The sequence below is a fragment of the Lissotriton vulgaris genome, chromosome 3_1 (genome assembly GCF_964263255.1).
Source record: "Lissotriton vulgaris chromosome 3_1, aLisVul1.2, whole genome shotgun sequence".
Lineage (NCBI taxonomy): Eukaryota > Metazoa > Chordata > Amphibia > Caudata > Salamandridae > Lissotriton > Lissotriton vulgaris.
In genome coordinates, this window is record NC_141689.1 from 413,275,157 (window position 1) to 413,295,275 (window position 20,119).

Consider the following 20,119-nt stretch of genomic DNA (forward strand, 5'->3'; position numbering starts at 1 on the left):
TGTTTTTTTAGTAAAGGATTCTAAGACTTTTATTAATCATAGTAAACATTGGTCATGTGGCTTATTTAGATCATTGAGATAGTTAATAGTTCCTAAGAATTGACGTGGATGGGATGCAGATTTAATCTTGGCAATATGTGAATTTGTTACCGTTGTGCCAAACATAGTTTTACGACTGCAAGAAACTACAGCCTATTAGTACCTTTATGAGTAACAAACAAATGTAAGTTGTTTGTAATTACTAATAAAGAGTGCATGCTGCAAGTTACAAATACCATGCGTGACACTCCTTTTTTTTTCATGTGCAGATTAGGAGCCGAAGTAACCAAAATGGAACAGCGATGGTGCAATTTTGTACCGTAATTTTCAAATCATAGATTCCACATATACTCCTACAATCTTACTCCAACATCTGCACTAACATTAGAATGACATTATTTAGACTGGAAGGCTGACGTAAAATATATTTTTGCACTGGTCATTTGGTGCAAATGCCGGTTTTGCCTTATTCAGGCACTACAGACTGAGAAAATTGCACAGCTGTAGTGAAACATTTACACAATCTTGAAATTATGGTGCAAAATTAAACCAGCACTGGTGAAATCTCCTTAACGCAATAGAAACTGCAGTCCCAGCAGACATTTTGTCAACTACATCAAAGAATTGCTGACAATTTTGAATACTATAAACTGTGCTCGTTCATGTCCTGGGACAACTATGAATTATTTGTTGTTTCGTTTTCAGCAATGACTGGGCAGAAAATCATTTAAATATTAGAGATCTTTAAAAAAGAGCAATTGACATTAGTACCAATCCATTAAAACAGTAAATACACTCTTAATATATACATTCTACGTAGAATTTATTTCCATTCATAGACACTGCAAGTTATACACAATCACAGACAGGTTAGTTTCCAATGTCCAGTACTTACTTTCAGTGAAAACTGCTATGTTATTGAGAAAGACTGCTGAATTTATTTGTACAGGTAATATACATATGGCAGATAACTATCAACCAACAGGTTTCAACTATCATAAAGGTACAAATTTCTGTAATATAAATTAATTGCCATTAGAAAAAGGCAACTGAGTTAGCTGATATGGTACAAAAACCTGTAACTTCTATAAATACAGTGAAATGCACTAAGCTAAGGGTAAATAGTACATGGTAGGTCATACATATCTCTGGAAAACACAACCGAGGACATGTGGCACATTATACAGCAAGAAAGGATATCAAGAAACACCACTAAGACATTTCGAAATACTTTTCAAGTTGGAGGCATAGAACATACAGTAATATGTGATAAAGCAGCAAGGCCAGCCCAGACTGGCAGACAAAGGGGGGGCAGTTGCTGACAGTCATAAAGTATTAGGCCTCAGACAGCAGCTTGTCAAAAACAGCTGTTGCCAAGTACTGATTGATTGTGTTTTCACTCTGGCTGGAGAAGCAGACAGCCACCGGTCTGAGGCACAGCGCCGGGGCGGACGCATGCGCACATAGAACCCACACACAAAGTCATTTAACAGATGTCTAAGCTGCATTAACCCTCAGTATCTTTAAAAAAAAGACAATATTTCGTGTGGTGCAAACTTCACGAAAAGGAATTTCGACCGATAAGACTGTTTTTATCAAGATGATGAACTGACAGAAATAAAAACATTTTCTGATGAAGCTGGTCTTCAGACTAAAAACGAGCACTGCTCGAGAAGTACGTTGCATTAAAAATCAGCGAAAATCAAACGCCGCAGGGAAGGAAAAATTATTCGTTTTGTTTTCTTCTTCAAAAAAATAGATTCGACAACAGAGGCTTTCTTACACAACAATGATTCGAGAACCCCTTTTTAAAAACTTTTTTGAAACACCGCATCGCAGTTGCACGGCATGCAGTAATGATCATATAATACATTTTTTATAAATTTGCCATGCCATGTTTCGACCTTTGTGTGAGCATTTCGGTGTGCTTATACGTTTTTTAATCCACATGGGCACTGGAGTTGAAGTCCAAAACCAATACTTGTGCGCAACACTTTGGTTAGTGTGGAAACACTAAATTCATCACTGTGCCCTTAAAAGGGTCACAAATGCTGAACCCTAACTTTGTTTGTGATCATGATCTTCTTGAACAATTTTCACCCAATCGCCTTCCGTATTTTGAGAATCTGTATTCTTTTCCCAATCTCAATATGGTCACCTGATAATCCATGCCGTCGACACAACCTTCACAAACAGAAACAATGTTTAATAATCGTCACGAATATACTGTTTCTCTGCGCTATTCTCATAATCGTATCAAAGACTTTAAAACCCAGAACGGGTATTTTCTTTGGGTTACAGAGAGCTATTTCAGCATACAGGTAACCTTGTGTACCCCAACCAATTACAACAGACTAGAATGACACCCACATAAGAAAAAAAAAGTGGGACACATTTCTGAGCAGAGAAGAGCTGCCTCCAATGTAAATTGCGGCATCACATATCCGATTGAGAGATCATTCCTTTTATACTCAGTCCCAATACTATAACTTGAAACACGCTTTTTTGTCGAAACACCATTGGACTGATGAGGCAGGTGGTGCACCCGGTGCATGATTCGAGAGTCAGTTTTTTTTTCTCTGGACTTGTCACATTTGTATAGGTTCGAGGTCTTTCTCTTCTAGCAATTGTATAAACATCATAAAACTCTCCTTCACGGATTCCATGTCATCCATAGAGCTGGGCTGCAAAATCCACCGCTTCCCTCTTGCTAGCGGTTCCAGTTCGAAATATTTTTTGATCTGGAAAAAAAACAATACAATTATGAATACAATGTGCAAGATATCTCTGTTTTCTAACACTGACTGTTCTTTAATTTAAGAGGGAGATAAAACAAGGCATCTGACCAAACATTGACAGCTGTAATTGCACAATGTATGCCACACATTTTCATTTCCTTAAAGGTCTCCTTTCCCTATATGTAACAGGCAGGCGTACTGTCAAGTAGTAAAATCACAAGCTGGACCAGAAATTTGTAAAAGAAAATTTAAAAAAATACCAAATTTAAAATCCAGACTAAAATTCAACTGTAAAAATGTAGTAAGTTATTAGTCTAGTACTTGGTTTCTCCAACGCTTTCGATAGCAGTGTAAAAACTGTAATTCGACCTGTCACAATACGCCCAGTTGACATGTCAAAACCCTACCTTGTAAACTTTATTAAGTACTAACTAAAGGTACTCCCAGTCACTACTCGCTTCAGGTGGGTGCCACTGGTGCTACCGCACTGGGTTTCCATCTCTGGGGGCACACTTGGTGCTCTGACAGAAGAGAGGACAAAGCAGACAGATTAAAGTGTTGCTGATGAAATGAGTACCCTGCATATAAGTTTGTGTATCCAACCATTTTCAGGGGATAAAATTATTGGTAAGATAATTCTACAGGTTAATGTACTTGCTGGAGGTATCTGTGTTTCGCTTAGCCATTCATCATAAACTTGCACAGAAGGTTAATGTGCCTGTTGCACAGCCCAACAAGTAACATGCACATCAGTGATTTGTATTTTATGTAGCTAGCTCAGAGGGTTACTCTTTTTGTCACAGAGATCCTTTTGTTACTTGCAGTTCATAAGTTACAATCCTTCTGATATACATAGCACAGTGAGCTCTAAACCGGCATCAATGGGTGGATGCAAACTGCAAAGCACGGTTTAGGACTTTGTTTTTTTTCTCCTCTATCTTTTTCTAATGTTGATCAAAATAGTTATTTTGGGTAGTACTCATTTTTATTAGTATAGACAAATGCAGCCACTATGTCATATTTTAAATCCTGAGTTTGTGTTTCTCCAGACTCTTAACCTATAATGTCTACTACTATGGATGACATGTGAATCCTACATCTTGTAGTCTCCTAGTCTTATGTAACATTTTGTATACACTGATTTATACGCTTGTATGATTTATTTTCTATGTATAATGTGTGTGTGATGTAACGTGCCCAGACATCCTACATTGGATGTGTAGCACTATAAAAGAAATAAACTAAATGTGAGAGAAGGGCTATGCAGAGGTGAGGGGCACCATTGGAAACTGGTAGTGAGGGAATCCATGAAGAAGAAAGTAGGGAGGGGCACCCACAAAGACTGTCACACTGGGCACACCAATGCACGAGTCGGGGGTACATGCGGGTACACAGCATCTACCCACTCTTTTCACAGGGTGGACACCGTCCCCCCTGGTAAGAAGTTGGGCCCCAAAAATATATGTTGAGCTTGTCCCAGTGTAATTTTGAAACACCGGGAAACGTTCATCAGCTCATGCACGTTGTCTGTTTTTGATTCCCAGCAGTCATGTGCAAGCAGCGAGGGGCCTTTTTTTTCACCTCCAGCTGGGCAACGATAAAGACAGAAGTTAAGGGGCCATGAGGCCTCCTTTTGATCGAGTATGGGACTGGAGGTGAGAAAACAAAAGCACACAGCTTGTTATCTCTACACAGGTACTCAAGAGATGCATGCGTTTTACTTTGATGCATATAAGTGCATGCACTGTAAGAATGTCAGGTGTGTTTGTCTCTCAGTATTTACACAAATAACAATTTAAACAGCACTATTTTATTTCTTTTATAGCGCAACTCATCCCAATGCAGAGTGTCAGAGCACTTTACATAACATACCCATTATCCATTGCAAATAAATCACGTAATTGTGTAAATTAATGTACAAGATGTGTTACATGAGACAGTCAGGGTTACAAGGTGTAGGAGTCAAATAAACTTCATAGCTCACTGTGGTCTACTAGAAGGATTACAATTTATTAATCTGCAAGTAACACAAGGATCTCTGTGTTCATAGCAGTAATCCACTTACCTATCCACATAAAATAACAAGCCTTGGCATAGCCAATAGGTCTCGTTTTTGGAACCTTATAAGTAATGAGAACTATATGGTACTAACTACTTGATGGAGGGAACAACTTTAAATTATCCAGAATGTCAAGATTATTTAAGACAAGCATTTGCAATGCAATAGGTCTCGCATTTGGGAGAGTTAGATTTAATGGCTTTGTAAATTATAATGTTTTTTACCTATGTGTTTTGTTTTGTAGTGTTGTGGATGTATGTGGTGGTGTGTAGTGGATTTGTGTGTTGTATTGGAATTGTTAGTTGTTTTGTGGTGTGGAATTGTTTGTTGTTTAGTGTATTTGTTAGTAGAATTATGTAGCATGGTGAATAGATAGCGGTGAGAGCGGTAGAGAATAGGTAGAAAAGAAGAATGACAGGAATAGGTAGTTTGTGCAGGAAGTGCTTATTGATACTGAGACAGAGGAGCAGAAATAATGTGTGAGAACGGGAGAAAGAAGGGGTGAGCAGGCCACAGAGGCCTAAAGAGGGAGCTTTGTGTATGCATTTGACATCCTAAGAAGAGCATGGGTTTGAGGGAAGTAAAGTTTGAAAAGGCACGTAAAAAGAAACTGTGTGTCAAGACCTGAAGTTAATCAGATTAGTGAGGTGGGAATAGTGCGTGAGAGAGCAAGATAGATGGGTGAGGGAGAGTATAACAGAGAGAGAGATAGATGGAGAAGTGGAGTGGGACATAGAGAGAGTGGGGGATGGAAGAGGTGGAGCAGTGCACAGCTTTAGAAGATATAGGAAGGTAGCATGTGTTAGTAGGCGAATATTGATGTTTTATGAATTATGATTTTTCCATTGACATTTTTAGGTGCACTGTGCTTTTTAAACATTCAATTACTAATGTAGATCACTACACCACAGTAAGTAAAACACTTAAATATAATGAAGTTTAGTAATAAATAGGAGTCTAAGAGAGTTACTTGGCAGAAACCTCACATGAAGTGAAACATTCTAACCAATTGGCCACACACTGCTCCTCGACTCCCAGCATTAAAATCTGCACAAAAACTATTTATATCCCCTGGAAAAGGCCTCACTTCTTGTAGCCAGATAGTTACAGTGCAGTGATGTGGAAGTGGGAATGGCAAGCCCGAGTTCTTTCCATAGTAAAGAATAACTAACTTAAAAAGGGCTATTCCAGATTTCATGTTACAGCCAATGGACATAGGATCGCAAGGGATTCCACAGTCACAAGGCCTATCTAATGAGGTCTGGTCTGTCCACACAGGCTTAACCCCTTGAGCTCGGCTAAAACCTGTTCACAATTCATACATAGACAAGTTTGCCTTGACCGTCTATCGCCCATCTCTTGAGAGGTTCTGCCTCTTGGTAAAAACTGCCCTTTCACACTCTAAAATCAAACTATTCAACATTATAGATGAGTAATACCTGTTCGGGGAAGATGGCGGCCGGGTAGGATGCCCGGTCGGAGAGCTCCGCGACTCTGATTGAAGTCCGCGAGAACTAGCGCCAGACTACACCGATACTGACAAGGAAGGTCTAAATGCTACTATAAGTGGTAAGAAATGAGCTAATATGAGATAATATTGACACTCTTGGGGGAAAAGAACGGCATAAAAAGGACGGCTTAGCGGCTTAGCAGCTAAAAAAAAAAAAAGGAACGGCGTAAGAAATGTTTTTTTACCTGGTCCCCGACGGACTCCCACCACGGAGGGAGTTTGAAGATCCTCACACGCAGGATTTGAGATGCGGCACGGCTGACTACGTGGGAGTCTGGGAGCCAGCGGGGAGAGCTAGAGTGACCTGCAGGAAGGCTTCCGGGAGGCTCGGCTTCCAGTTCCGGCGCATAAGCAGCAGAGGCAATTCGGAGCTGGTTTCTTTTTTTAGCGAGAAGCGCAAAGAAAGTAGTGTAAGTTGGAAAGCCCCAACTCCAAAGCTAAACAGCACTATTAATATTCTTAATACAAGGAAGAATACTGCTGACTCCTTTACCGCCTATCTCGCAGACAGAGAAGAAAATTATACCCTGTCACAACACATGAGCGAGGCACTGGGAAAGAGAGAGGAGGAGGAGGAGGAGGGTGAGGAAGGTGTGGAAGGGGGGGCTGGAGAAAGAAGAGAAACAGAGCAAGACAAAGAGTCTGCTACTGAATACAAGAGCTTGGGAGCTCCAATTACAAGAAATAAAAGGGGAGCAGAAGGAAAAAGGGGGCCCCTGAACGTAGTATCTTGCTACAGCCTTAGAAATAGAAGCTTTCTAAAACAGGAGCAATATCCAAAGAACATTACTCCAAGGCAAGTTAATAAAAGAAAACCTAGGAACACCAAAAGGAAGCCCCAAGAAACCACCAAAAATAACACTGATAGTGGGAAACAAAACGCTGAAGATAAAACCGATTCAGCCCTGAAAAATAAACTCAAGATCACCCCTTCTCTGAGAACGTTTTTTAAAGTCCAAAAACAGCAACAATCACGCACGGTAAGAAACAAGGCGAACCAACTTGATCTCTTATCAGAAAGCCCTGAGCCAGCACTAACACAGTTACAAAATAATCAATTCCCCATAACAGTAACTGCGCTTACATTTCAAACCGAGAGCCCTAAAGAACCCTACAAGACGCCAAACACCAACAGAGTAGCACAAAAAAATACAGAGGATAAAAGCCATACGCATACGCAGCTCACAGAGAATTCAGTAATTTTCTCTGTGCCTCAAGAAATGGCAGAGGCAGCCACAGCAAAAAGCACTCAAGAAGAGAATAACGAAGAAATAGAGAGGAACGAGGAAACCGTACAGAAGACACAAGAGGCTGAAAAAGAAAGTCCTAAAAATCAGACGAACGAGTTTCTGGAGAGAATATGGACTAAGATGAGAGACAAATTTACCATATCAGAGGCTTAACAAGACAAAATTCAAGAAGCATGCAAAAAGTTGGACGGTAAACTAAATGCACTAGGAGTAAGAGTGACAGCTGTGGAAGGGGAAGAAAGTGTCTTGAACTAAAGGGTGGAAAGTACCCGGAAAGAGCTAAGAACATTAAAACAGGAGGGGAAATATCTGAGCGAGAAGTTGGAATCGCTTGAAAATCAAGCTAGGAAAAACAACATACAAATCCTAAATGTGCCAGAGAATGAAGAAGGGACTGATATCAAGAAGTTTGTGGTAGAACTCCTGGTGGAACAGTTTCCCTGGATTGATGCAGAGCAATTAAAGGAAGACATGCAAAGAGTTCATAGAGATCCATTCGGAAAAAATAAAGAAAGGAAAACACCTAGGAAAATACTAATTAACTTCAAAACGTACACATTAAAAGAGAAAATACTCGGAGAGGCGCTGAAAAAAGGCAACTTCAGTAAAGGTTCATGTTCCTTCAGGATCAGGTCCGATATGTCAAAAGCATCACAAGACAGGCAATGGGAGCTGGGGAAATTCACGCCAGAACTACAATCATTAGGTGCCACAGTGCAAATGAAGTTTCCACCCTCGTTAAGAATTATGTGGCGAAACAAAATGAGGAACATTAGAGATCCTGAAGAAGTGAAGAGTCTCCTCGAGCTAATGAGAGACAATATCTGGATGGAAGACCCCACAAGTTAAAAAGGATTTCAAGATGAAACTATAAAAACAAAAAAAGAAACGCATATAAGTAAACATAAAATAGGTCGGTGTAGGGTGTGATAAGTAAAAAACTCCACACACAATCAAGTCAAGAGTCAAGGAGCTACAAAGGGGTTAAGATGAAAACCCCAAGAAATGAGGAAGGAGGCTTCCCCAGGGAGGGTAAGGACAAAGTACAAAAACAAAAAAACAAAAGAAACTCAGGAAACAAAAAATGGGTGGGGAGCAAAATAGGGAAAAAACCAAAAACAATAATCCTCAAATATTGGAAAAAATGGAAGGAACGGAAAGTCGAAGCCCCTATCAGAACATTTAATTTTCATAACCAAAATGCACCAATAACAAACATGAAAGATGGGAGAAATTAGTAAAAAAAATCAAAATACTCTGCTGGAACGTAAATGGCATGAGGACAAAAAGTAGGAGGAATAAAATCCTAGAATACCTCAAGACAGCTGAAAGTGAGATCATTATCTTACAAGAGACGCATCTTCTAAAAGAGGAATGGGATCAGGTGATGAAAAACCTAAGATGGGTTGATACGTACGTCTGTACAAATCAAGGTTGCAACATCAAAGGAGTAGTCATTATCATCAAGAAATCATTAAAAGCAATTATGGAATCTTCGGAAGTCGATAGTAAGGGTAGGTGGGCACTAGCTAAAATAAAAATGGGAAACACTTCTTATACAATAGCAGGTTACTACGGCCCTAATCTTGATGACCCCGAGCCCCTCCAAAATCTATACACACACCTGTTATCTGCCACTACCCCGGTAATCCTGGGAGGAGATTTCAACCTCATATTAGATCCTAGAGTAGATAGGTCCCCCCCAGGAAGACAACCTAATCTACCAAAAATGAGGGAGTGGATTGGGATATATAGAAAAGATTTATACTTGATAGACATATGGAAGGAGAAAGAAGACAAAAGTCAGCCGTACACACTACATAACAAAAAACTGGGGCATAGGTCAAGAATAGACTACTTCTTGATAGATAGAAGCCTAATGGAAAGTGTAACAAACTTAACCCACATACCAGCCCACCTATCAGACCATTCCGCTGTGCAGCTAACTCTTCAAATAAACGCAGCCCAAACGCAAAAGAGATTTACAGTTGAAAGGGCTATCTTATTAGACCAGCAAATCGTACAGGAACTTAAAACAGAAACAGAAATCTTTTTTGAAAATAATAAACTAGGTACAACAAAACAAGTTACCTGGGATGCATACAAGGCCGTAATAAGGGGCAAGCTACTTAGCTTAGGAGCATATAAATCTAAGAAAATGAAGCAAGAGATAACAAATCTGGAAAAGAGCATAAACACCTTAGACGCCCAAATATTAGCGGAAAGAGACCTAGATAAGAAAGAGTACCTATTAAAGGAAAGAGAAAAACAGAAAGACTCCTTAAGTGACATTCTTGAGGATAGAGTACGAACAAAATGGGAAGCAAGCAAGCTGGCAAACCACGAGTATGGAGAAGGCTGCGGAAAATGGCTTGCATGGAAGCTAAAAACCGACATTGCAAGAAATAAAGTAAAAGGCCGAAAACAACATGACCAACCAAGTTTGATCACAGACGAAGAGGCAATTAGAAGAGAATTTGCGACTTTTTCTCTGAACTATACACTGAAGATATTAACCCATGCAATGAACAGATAGAGGATTATTTAGGAGAAATATTGTTTTTACTTAACTGAAGAAGAGAAAGACTAGTTAAATAAAGAAATTTCAATCACCGAGGTAAAGAACGCAATAAGATCTCTGAAGTAAGGTAAAGCCGCAGGTCCAGACGCATTGCCAAATGAGCTTTACATGATTCTAATGGAAACTCTATCCCCATATATAAGGGAGTTGATAAATCTGTCTTTCAAACAACATCACAAACTGCGTGATTCTTGGAACGATGCAGTAATAACTATAATCTTAAAACCAGGGAAAGATCCTACTAAATATGAATCCTACCGCCCGATATCTCTGCTCAACGCAGACTATAAAATTTTCACAAAGATAATGGCAGCTAGACTGGCAAGATTCATGCCCCAGCTCATACACCCAGACCAGAAAGGTTTTTATAAAAGGAAGGCAACTACACAAACTCTCACACGAACTTCTGAGTGCCATAGATACCGCCACATTAAAGAAGATCCCTCTAACGATACTGACTGTTGATGCCGCTAAGGCATTTGACAGAGTAAACTGGGCTTTTCTGAAAATAATAATGACCAAAAATAATCTAGGTAACTCCTTTCTACATGCCGTAGGAGAAATTTATAAAATTCCAAGATCAAAAATTTTGGTAAATGGCAATCTTACAAATGACATCAGAATACAAAGAGGTACCAGACAGGGATGCCCCCTTTCTCCCTTGCTTTTTAATTTATATATTGAGCCCTTAGCAAACAAGCTCAGAAACAACAAGGAAATAACCCCCTTCAAACATCAAGGCTGGGAAAAAAAGATTGCACTGTAAGCAGATGACCTGATGCCATTCACAGATAACTACGCCAGCTCTAAGCTAGCCATAGAAAAAATCTTAAACAGCTTTGGGAAAGTTTCAGGATATCTAGTTAACCATACCAAAACTGAAATTATGACATGGAATACACATTTCAATAGCCCAAATGTTAAGCAAGAGATAAAATACCTGGGTATTTTAGTGAGTCAAAACCTAGATAAAATTCCACAGAACAATCTAAACAGAGTGGCACGTGAGGTAAGGAAATTACTTAAAGTATGGTCCAGCCTACCCTTAAGTTTTATAGGGAGGTCTAACATCATAAAAATGACTGTACTACCTAAATATACATACCTCTTTAACAACATCCCGCTAGAATTTAAAAAAAATCCACTAAAAAAATTGCAGGGGGAAATCACTAGCTTTATATGGGCCTCTAAAGGAATAAGAATATCAGGGAAAAAACTCAGAAGAAAAAAAGAGAACGGGGAGATAGCAAGCCCAGACCTAATAGAATATTACAGGGCATTTCACTTCAAAAATATGAGAACACTCTTAAAAATTCACCAATATTACCCAGAACATTTACAGGCAATGACAGAAGCTGAAGACCATTTTCTTTTCAAGTTCGGACATCAAAAGTACTTCAAAAAAAATAAACTAAAGACACTAAAAGAGGCAGCTAAATTATGGCTCCAAATCAGAACAATTCTAAATATCCCCTATTATAGTTCAATGGCACCGGTATGGGATTCACCAGGAACCCCAGATTGTTTAAAAGACGCTATGGCTAATCCTCTGAAACAAGCCGACATCAAATACTGGGGCCAACTTTTAAATGGATCAACACTAATCTCCTGGGAAGAACTACACACGATCTCCAACGGAACGGTCTCAAAATTCAAATTCTATCAACTAAATAGCTGGGCAAAAACAATACCGGTATATGACAAAGACAGAAAAAATCTTGAAAAAGAAATGATAAAAATTTTACCCATAAATAAGGAAATTGCAAAGTGGTACTGGACCTTTATAATGGCAGGAGACGAAAATATTCAGACTGAAGATCAAATTTGGGGGAGAGACCTGCCTACGATAGAGCTAAGCAGAATATGGGAAGAGTCTTTAAAGAAATGTTGGTAAACACTAAAATCAGCTGCCTTGAAAAGAAATCATCTTTACACACTACACAGGGCATATTGGAGGCCAAAAAGACTATCAAAATTAAAAAAATGCAGGAGTGAAAAAGTGCCCTAAATGTGGAGAAGAAAGAGCAGACGACGTCCACATGTTCTGGAATTGCCCATCCCTGAATACATTTTGGGAAGAAGTTGGTAAGACCCTAAGCTCGATTCTCCAAAGACAACTAAATATAAGTACAAGTCTTATTCTTTTTGGGATTGGCAACTTAGGAGAAGGGCATGAACTAACAGTAAGTGAAGCAAATTTACTTTTCGTATTAATGGTGATAGCAAGGAGGGAGATTTGTATTAAGTGGATTGGGCCATTGCCTCCAACACATGAAGAGTGGTTGAATTCAGCCATTAAGATAAACAGACTAGATAGAAGAGGGAAAGCTAGCAAGAGATATAAATACTGGGAAATCATGGAAAACTACCTGACCTCCAATAAAAGGACAGAACATGCGGTCCCATGATTAATGCGAAAACATTTTCTGGTTGATGAGTATAATACTCATAGAGTAGCCAAGATGGCTAGCTCCCCTCCCCCCGACAACAGAAATGTTAATATGTAAATGGCTTAAAGGGCTCCTCTGATACAACCAAATAAGGGAAACTCCCCAATCAAGAAAGACCAATGGGCATTGAAGGTACAAAAGTACAGAGGTAGAGACCTGAATTTCCATACACATAGAATTTTCGCAATATGAGGATTAAAAAAAAAAAAAAAAAAAGTCAAACTATTCTGACTGTCTCTGGCTATATACTAAGTTATGTAAATAGCGGATAGGTGAGTCTGGTGAGGTGGGTGAAATAGTCAAAGTAGTCCTTTAACTTGCGAATTTCATGGCAATTTGGGTTTCGTTAGGGGGGTGTACACCCTGAGGGAGGGCGAGAGACAGGTAAGAGGGAGGGAGGGAGAGAGAGAAAGAAAAAACGACGAACGGAGATAGAGAATTAGACATAGAGAAAGAAAGAGTACATTTTGGGGGTTAAGTGAACACCTTGACATCTAAGCCAGGTCATATAATTACAAGTAAAGAAGGTTGCCTGAGACACAAAAATGGAGTGTAGTTGGTGCCACTAAAGGTGCACCCTATTTTGCGGATTGTTGTTTCATTGGCTGCCTGACTTGTGAAGGAAGTCACCAAAAATGTGTTGCCTGGTCTGTGTGTGCACATTTGGCTGTGGTGTGAGAGATGCACCTGTTTTCTGCACTCTTCTAGACAAAGTCTGCATGCAACACGGAGCATGACCAAAGGATCACTAACACCTTCACTGCTACAACTACCAGAAACAATGCTCCCCTACGTATTATCACCACCATAACTACTACACCACCATTGCAATCACAACTACCACCTTTACTGCTACTGCTACCAACATCACTACCACCGTCATTACTGTAACTACTACCAACAGCACTACCATCACGATAACTATTATTGTAATAACATCAGCACTGCTACCACCCAATACACCTTTCCCGCTATCACTACTACCTCTACTAATATTAATGCCTCTACTGCTGATTCCACATCTGTAAATAATAACAAATATTATAATAATAATAGTATAAAAGTAATATTAATAATGCTCACAAAAATTTAATTTTTATAAAGCACTTGCTACTCCCGATAGGGTTTCCCGGCGCTGTACATTAAATTCCCATGCTTTAGCATCAATGCTTTAATGCAGAAGTTCACGCAGCAACCTGGCAAATGCAAAAGTAAACTATTTGCTCCGACGCGGCCTGAAAACAAAGCGCACGGTTTATTTATCATTTTGCCTCACAACAGTGATAATGGACAGGCTGGTACCCCCGCCGCTCATTCCTTGCACGGCTTGTCCCCTCCTCGCTGTAATGGTAATGTGCTGACTGGTGAGGCGAGAGGGTGCCGACTGCCTGCTGCTCGCTGGCTTCCGTTCCCACAGTTGCCTCTTTGTTGGCAGCTCCCGAATGTGCACAGTTTTCGTCTCTCATTCTCCCTACCTCCTTCCCTTGCAGTGTCAAGGAACATCGTATCCTCCATAGGAACAGTCCCTAGTGTGATTTTGGGGCTACACTAGCGTGTCACTGAGAGGTGGAGTTTGGGCACGGGTGATAACAGGTCTGCCCCTGTTCCTTCTTAATAATTTCCATTCTGCCATACAAATAGGCCGGAAATCAATGATGAGAATACAGCTTTTATCTCAGCACTTGGCTCGAGCAACCATGACGGGATGCTGATAGCAACCCGATCAAAAAAAAGAAAAGCACCCTGGTTCTCACAAGCAAAGTAAACAACGGTGACTCGAATCCCATTGTCACTGGGTGTGGGTTGATTTCTGCTGTATAATGACACAGCAACAGGACAACAAGCGCGCAGCGGGAGGGGGCCTGCGTGATTCCCTTGCCGGAGCGGGCGACCATATGGTGCCACCACATGGCGCCGCACGCTCCCGCAAAGAAATCGCCATATGTGCACGTGTTGCCATTAAAGGCAATGGAACGCGTGAACATGTTTGACTGAAAAGCCAAAGCGATAGTAGTAGGTCATTTTGCCTAAGCTGCGTAGGCGAGACCTAATAAAGAATACTAGGTATGGCCACCTCGTAAAACAGAGGGAGCATTACACTGGTCTATTGGCTGCATAATGTCCAGACATATGAACAACATAAGAACAGGCTGACACTGCTGCAATGAAACAAAGAAAAAGGTACAGGAGCAGAGGGGGAAAGGGGATGATGTGCCTTACGTAATTGGGTGGCAATCAAGGGTCTTGTGGGGGATGGCGGTGGGAGCAAAGAAGGGTTGAGCAAGCCCACGATCTGCCTTAAAATCGGCATAGTTGCTTGATAGACACTGCCTTTCAGTGGTCTTTGGCCTGGGTGCTGGGCATGACGAATACTGCTTAATTGAACGGACCATTGTGTACAGATCTTACTGAACTAGATAAACAACTCTGTCAGGGACCCACCCTACAAAAAGCAGCAATTGAAACAAGGCAGGTGAAAGAACGCCCTGGCAGTGACAGCAGATTGCAGGTGGCAATCTGCACAAGCTGTTGTGGAGATTAATTTATGCGCACATTTAGCAGAGAACCAAAAAATCAATAGTCGAAGGTGAAACGTTACAAGCAAAAAATATTGCCAACAAAAAGAAAGATGGCTCAGGCAGGAAATAAGCAAACCACTTTACAATCATATTCCTCACCTCAGACGACCTAAATAACATGGTGAAAAGCCGGTGTTGAAAATTCTTCCACTTTGAATGAAAGTAATTCACTTTTATATTTGCGCTAAAAAATTGCTTTATTTACCTTTCAAGAGGCTAATAAATTAGCTGCTGTAAGCCTCAAACGGAAAACGGCTCTGTCATGGTTTTAGGCGGGGTTGCACAGGTGAGACTGAGGTATTCTGCTGTATAAACAGCACACTTGTGGCTGTTATGCGCACAGTGATGCAATTAGCACTGCTTGTTGGCCGCTAGCACGGCTTGCTGGGGTATAACCTGAGCGGTGTTTAGACTTTGTCAAGGTCTGAAGGAATGCACAGAAGGAGGGTGTGGTGATGTACTGAGATCTGAACAGCCTTGAAAACAAAACAAGTCACTAGACCTGGCTTTTGTTTGGTGATCACGAGATGTCTTTAGAGTAAAAATGTTCGAAGACTGTTGTTGCGAAGAGTAGAACAGCAATATATTTTGTGGAGCAATTTATTTAGTTGTTACGTGCAGTGCTTTAAATGGAAATATATATTTAGGTACTCACTGTTTAGAGTACCTGGTGCTCATTAGAAGTTGTGCAGCTGTCTTTGTTTTCCTGTTTATTTACTATTGTAGCAATGGTGGCACGCCGCGCTTTAACTTTAGATGTATAAAGATAAAGCTCTATGTGCCATTGCCACGAAAGTCAATGCAGTGTTATTCGGGGTATGGGCATGTGCAGGAGGAACAGCAGCAATGACGGGAGGGAGTGGGTACTACACTTGCCATTCAAAGCAATGCAATGCGTGCACGTTTTTGCCCTCAAAATTGAATCGATCACAAGAGGTCTCCTCCTGTGCTGCGCATGTGCGCTGCATAGGCAAGACCTAAAAATCTGTGATCTGCAAGTTACATGATATGCTTTGCAGGAGACTTTTTTTTAAAACATATTTTATTGCATTTTCAGTTGCCATATGTTATAACATACACATATCAAAGCATTACTTCCAGTGAGGTAATTACCTGTGATGCCACGTGGAATGTCACGCGTCGTGACGTCATGTGCTTTGATAGCAGGCGTCATGATATCACTTGCATACTGCCTGACTCGGTCAGTTCCCTCACTTCTTTTTTAGGACTGTGCCCTGGACACAACCAACAATAAAGCCGGCTACGCTGCTAGTGGTACTGGAACCCTTATCTTGGCTGCCTCCCTGCTCTGGCAAAGAGACCTGCATTCATGCAAGGACCCTGTCCCCATTTCTTTTCTAACAAGAAAGCGAAGGAAGACTGGGTCTCAGATTCATCCATTCCAAAGCCTTCCATCCTTGTTTTACTTGGTACTTACAAATGAAGGTCTCTGTCCTACCCCTTGGTCTAGGTCCACTCTCTCCCTGCAGCTCCACTGTACCATCTTTTGCCTCCAGACCCGACCTCCTCCTTGGGAGGTTTGAGGCTGCTGCCCGCTCCAGCTGCCCACTCCAACTGGGACCAGACTGCCTGCAACAACTGTAACCTTTCTCAGCCGTGTTTTTTCTTAATTTTATCCCTATTGTGCCTCTGTTATTGTGCCCGTCTGTGTCTTGCTCTAAATCCACCACTGTTTTTATTTTCTTGTGCCGGCCAGTTACTTTCGCCGCTGCTGCCCCTGCAGCCCCTACCCGCCGGAATCCCCCCGCTCCCACCTCCCAGCCTATCCTCCCTCTCACCTCCCTTACTTAATGTTGGCCACTACGGGGACGCGCCTCAGGAGCGCCAAAGGCAAGCCCGTCTGCGCCCATCCGCAGCCCGGACCAGGAACCCTGGACCTCCCACCCATCGCTATGACACCACCACCCTCCTCACACTCAACACTGGAAGACTTAGAGAATGCCAACAGGCCTTGCCGAACACGACCAACGGCCAGTTCTCCTGCCTCCGCTGCTGCCAAACCCTCACTGCCACCCCGGCCTCCAACACCAGCACAGAGTATACCCTACAATGCATCCTCCTCAACGTACGCTCAGTACACAAACACGCCATGGAAATCTGGAACCTACTCAGCTTTCTCTCACTCGACATCGCCTTCTTCATAGAGACCTGGCCCAACGCATTCTCCGACTCCAACATCAGCACCGCCATCCCAGACGGATATAAGATTCAGCGGAAAGACCGCCCCAACCACCCAGGAGGGGGCCTCACCATCGCCCACAAGAGCACCCTCCGCCTCACCAACTCTAACGAAACCTTTCCCTCTGCCAATACCTGCACTTCTAGATCCAGACCACCCCACAGCCACACTCCGATGAACCCTCGTCTACAGATCCTCCGGCCCCCAAACATGCTTTGCCAACAACAAATTCATCGCACAAAACGCCATCACCTCAACAAACTACATACTCATTGGAGACCTGAACTTCCACTTCAACCACCCCAGCGACCCCAACTCCACTATCCTTCGTGACAACCTCGCCAGCATCGGACTTAAACAACTCATCAAAACACGGACCCACAGAGCAGGACTCACCCTCAACCCCATCTTCGCTGCAGGAAACAGCGTCCAATTCAGCCACACAACGCAGCCGCCATGGACCGACCACCAATGCGTACACCTCGCCATCAACAAACCCAAGGCACCCAAACAAGCTCCACGCCCACCATGAAGGAACTGGAGCAAGGTTACCGACGAGCAACTTAACTCCACCCTCACCCGAGACAACCACACCTGGGCACCCGACGCAAACAACGCCGCCAGAGAACGCCACACCTGGATCTCCAACTGCTCGCCCCGCTACGCAATCCCGGCATATGCCCTAGGAAAGCCGCTTGGTTCACCACCGCTCTCCAAGAAGCCAGACACACCTCTAGACGCCTGGAGAAGACCTGGAGAAACACCAAGACAACCGAAAACCAGACCACCTACAAGGACGCCTTGACAGACTACCACAACCAGATCAGAGCCACCAATAGGAACTTCATGCACAACAAAATCAAGGCCATCTCCACCAACTCCAAGGAACTTTTCAGTGTCATTCATGAATTCACCAGCCTACACAGTGAAGCCACAGACATCAACCCATCCCAAAACATCAGATACAAACTTGGATCCTATTTCCACCTAAAGATCAAAAACCTCCACGACAACTTCATCGACCATCCACCAGGCGCCACAGACGGCTCCCGCCTCCCAGAAACACCAGCCAGTCCACCATCTCCAACTGGACACTGATCACGGCCGAAGACACTGCCTCGACCATTAAAAGCATTCACTTGGGGCCACTCACTGACCCCTACTACGCACCATCAACACCACATTCAAAACAGGCAGCTTCCCAGTCGACTGGAAGTGCGCAGAAGTCAGACCCCTGCTGAAGAAGCCCACAACTGACCCCACCGACCTCAAGAACTATCGGCCCATTTCACTCCTCCCCTTCGCAGCCAAAGTTGCGGAGAAAACAATCAACAGGAAACTGACACGATTCATTGAAGAGAACGCCGTCCTCGACCCATCCCAATCTGGATTCCGAAGCAACCACAACACTGAGACCGTCCTACTCGCCGCCACAGACGACATCCGCACCCTCCTGGATCAAGGCCACTCTGCAGCCCTCATCCTACTCGACCTATCAGTGGCCTGCGACACAGTCTCCCACCGCACAGTAGTCACCAAACTACATGATGCAGGCATACAAGGAACAGCCCTGGACTGGATTTGATAATTCCTCACAAGAAGAAGCCAAAGGGTCAGACTCCCACCCTTCCTCTCCGATGCCACAAAATCACCTGCGGAGTCCCACAGGGTTCATCACTGAGCCCCACCCTCTTCAACATCTACATGGCCCCTCTCGCAGCCATCGTCCGACAACATGGCCTCAACATCGAAACCGACGACACCCAGCTCATCCTCTCCCTCAATAAAGACCCCACCACTGCCAAACTCAACTTCCACAAAGGAATGCAAGACGTCGCAGTCTGGATGACCAACAGCTGCCTGAAGCTCAACGCAGAGAAGACAGAAGTCCTCGTCCTCGGTACCACCCCTTCTGCATGGGACAGCACCTGGTGGCCGACCGTCCTCGGAAACCCACCTACCCCCTCAGACCACGCCAAGAACCTCAGCATCATACTCGACCATGAACCAACAGGTCATAGCCATCACCTAAAGCAGCTGCAACACCCTCCGCAAGACCTTCAAGTGGATCCCCCCTGAGTCAAAGAAGACAGTCACCCACGCACTCATCACCAGCAGACTGGACTATGGAAACACACTCTTCGCCGGCATCAACAAGCCCCTACTCCACAAACTCCAGACAATACAGAACACCGCCGCCAGACTTATTATTATTATTATTATTGGGACATTTGTAGAGCGCTGCGATTACGCACACCGGCGTGTCCACGCGCTGAAAGTGGGAGAGGCAGATAGCAGGGGACACAGAAAACTGCGCGGGCCGTTATTTAGTATAGAGAAATGTTTTTAGTTTCGCTCGGAACCTAGCCTCCTCTGGTTCCAGGCGCAAGTCCGCTGGCAGTTTATTCCAGTTAGTTGCCGCTAGGCATCTGAAGGACCTGCCTCCCATGCGGGCCTTCTTAATTCTTGGAATCCTCAGTAGGCCGCCCCCTGTGGATCTAAGCGCACGTGTTGGTTTGTACACTTCGATCAACTTAGTCAGAGGGTCGGGTGCCCTGCCATTCAAGATGCGATGACAGGTGCAGAGGGCTTTATATTCCACTCTTCTCCTCACCGGGAGCCAGTGTAGCTGCTGGAGGGCCGCCTTAGAAGGCGCCCTTTTAGGCAGTCTAAGAATCAGACGCGCTGCCGCATTCTGCAGCACCTGCAGGCG

The 20,119-nt window shown here is 43.0% G+C and overlaps 1 protein-coding gene across 4 annotated transcripts in view; it reads right to left on the bottom strand.

Moving 5' to 3' along the window:
- Nucleotides 1–845: 845 nt before the first annotated feature.
- Nucleotides 846–20,119, bottom strand: part of ARL15 (ARF like GTPase 15) — a 1,767,906-nt gene continuing 1,748,632 nt past the window's right edge. For all 4 annotated transcript variants that reach the window (XM_086960627.1, XM_086960629.1, XM_086960626.1 and 1 more), the window contains one exon: nt 846–2,780. In XM_086960627.1, the coding sequence (XP_086816753.1) occupies nt 2,628–2,780 (153 nt within the window). In that variant the 3' untranslated portion in view covers nt 846–2,627. The remainder of the gene's footprint in view (nt 2,781–20,119) is intronic.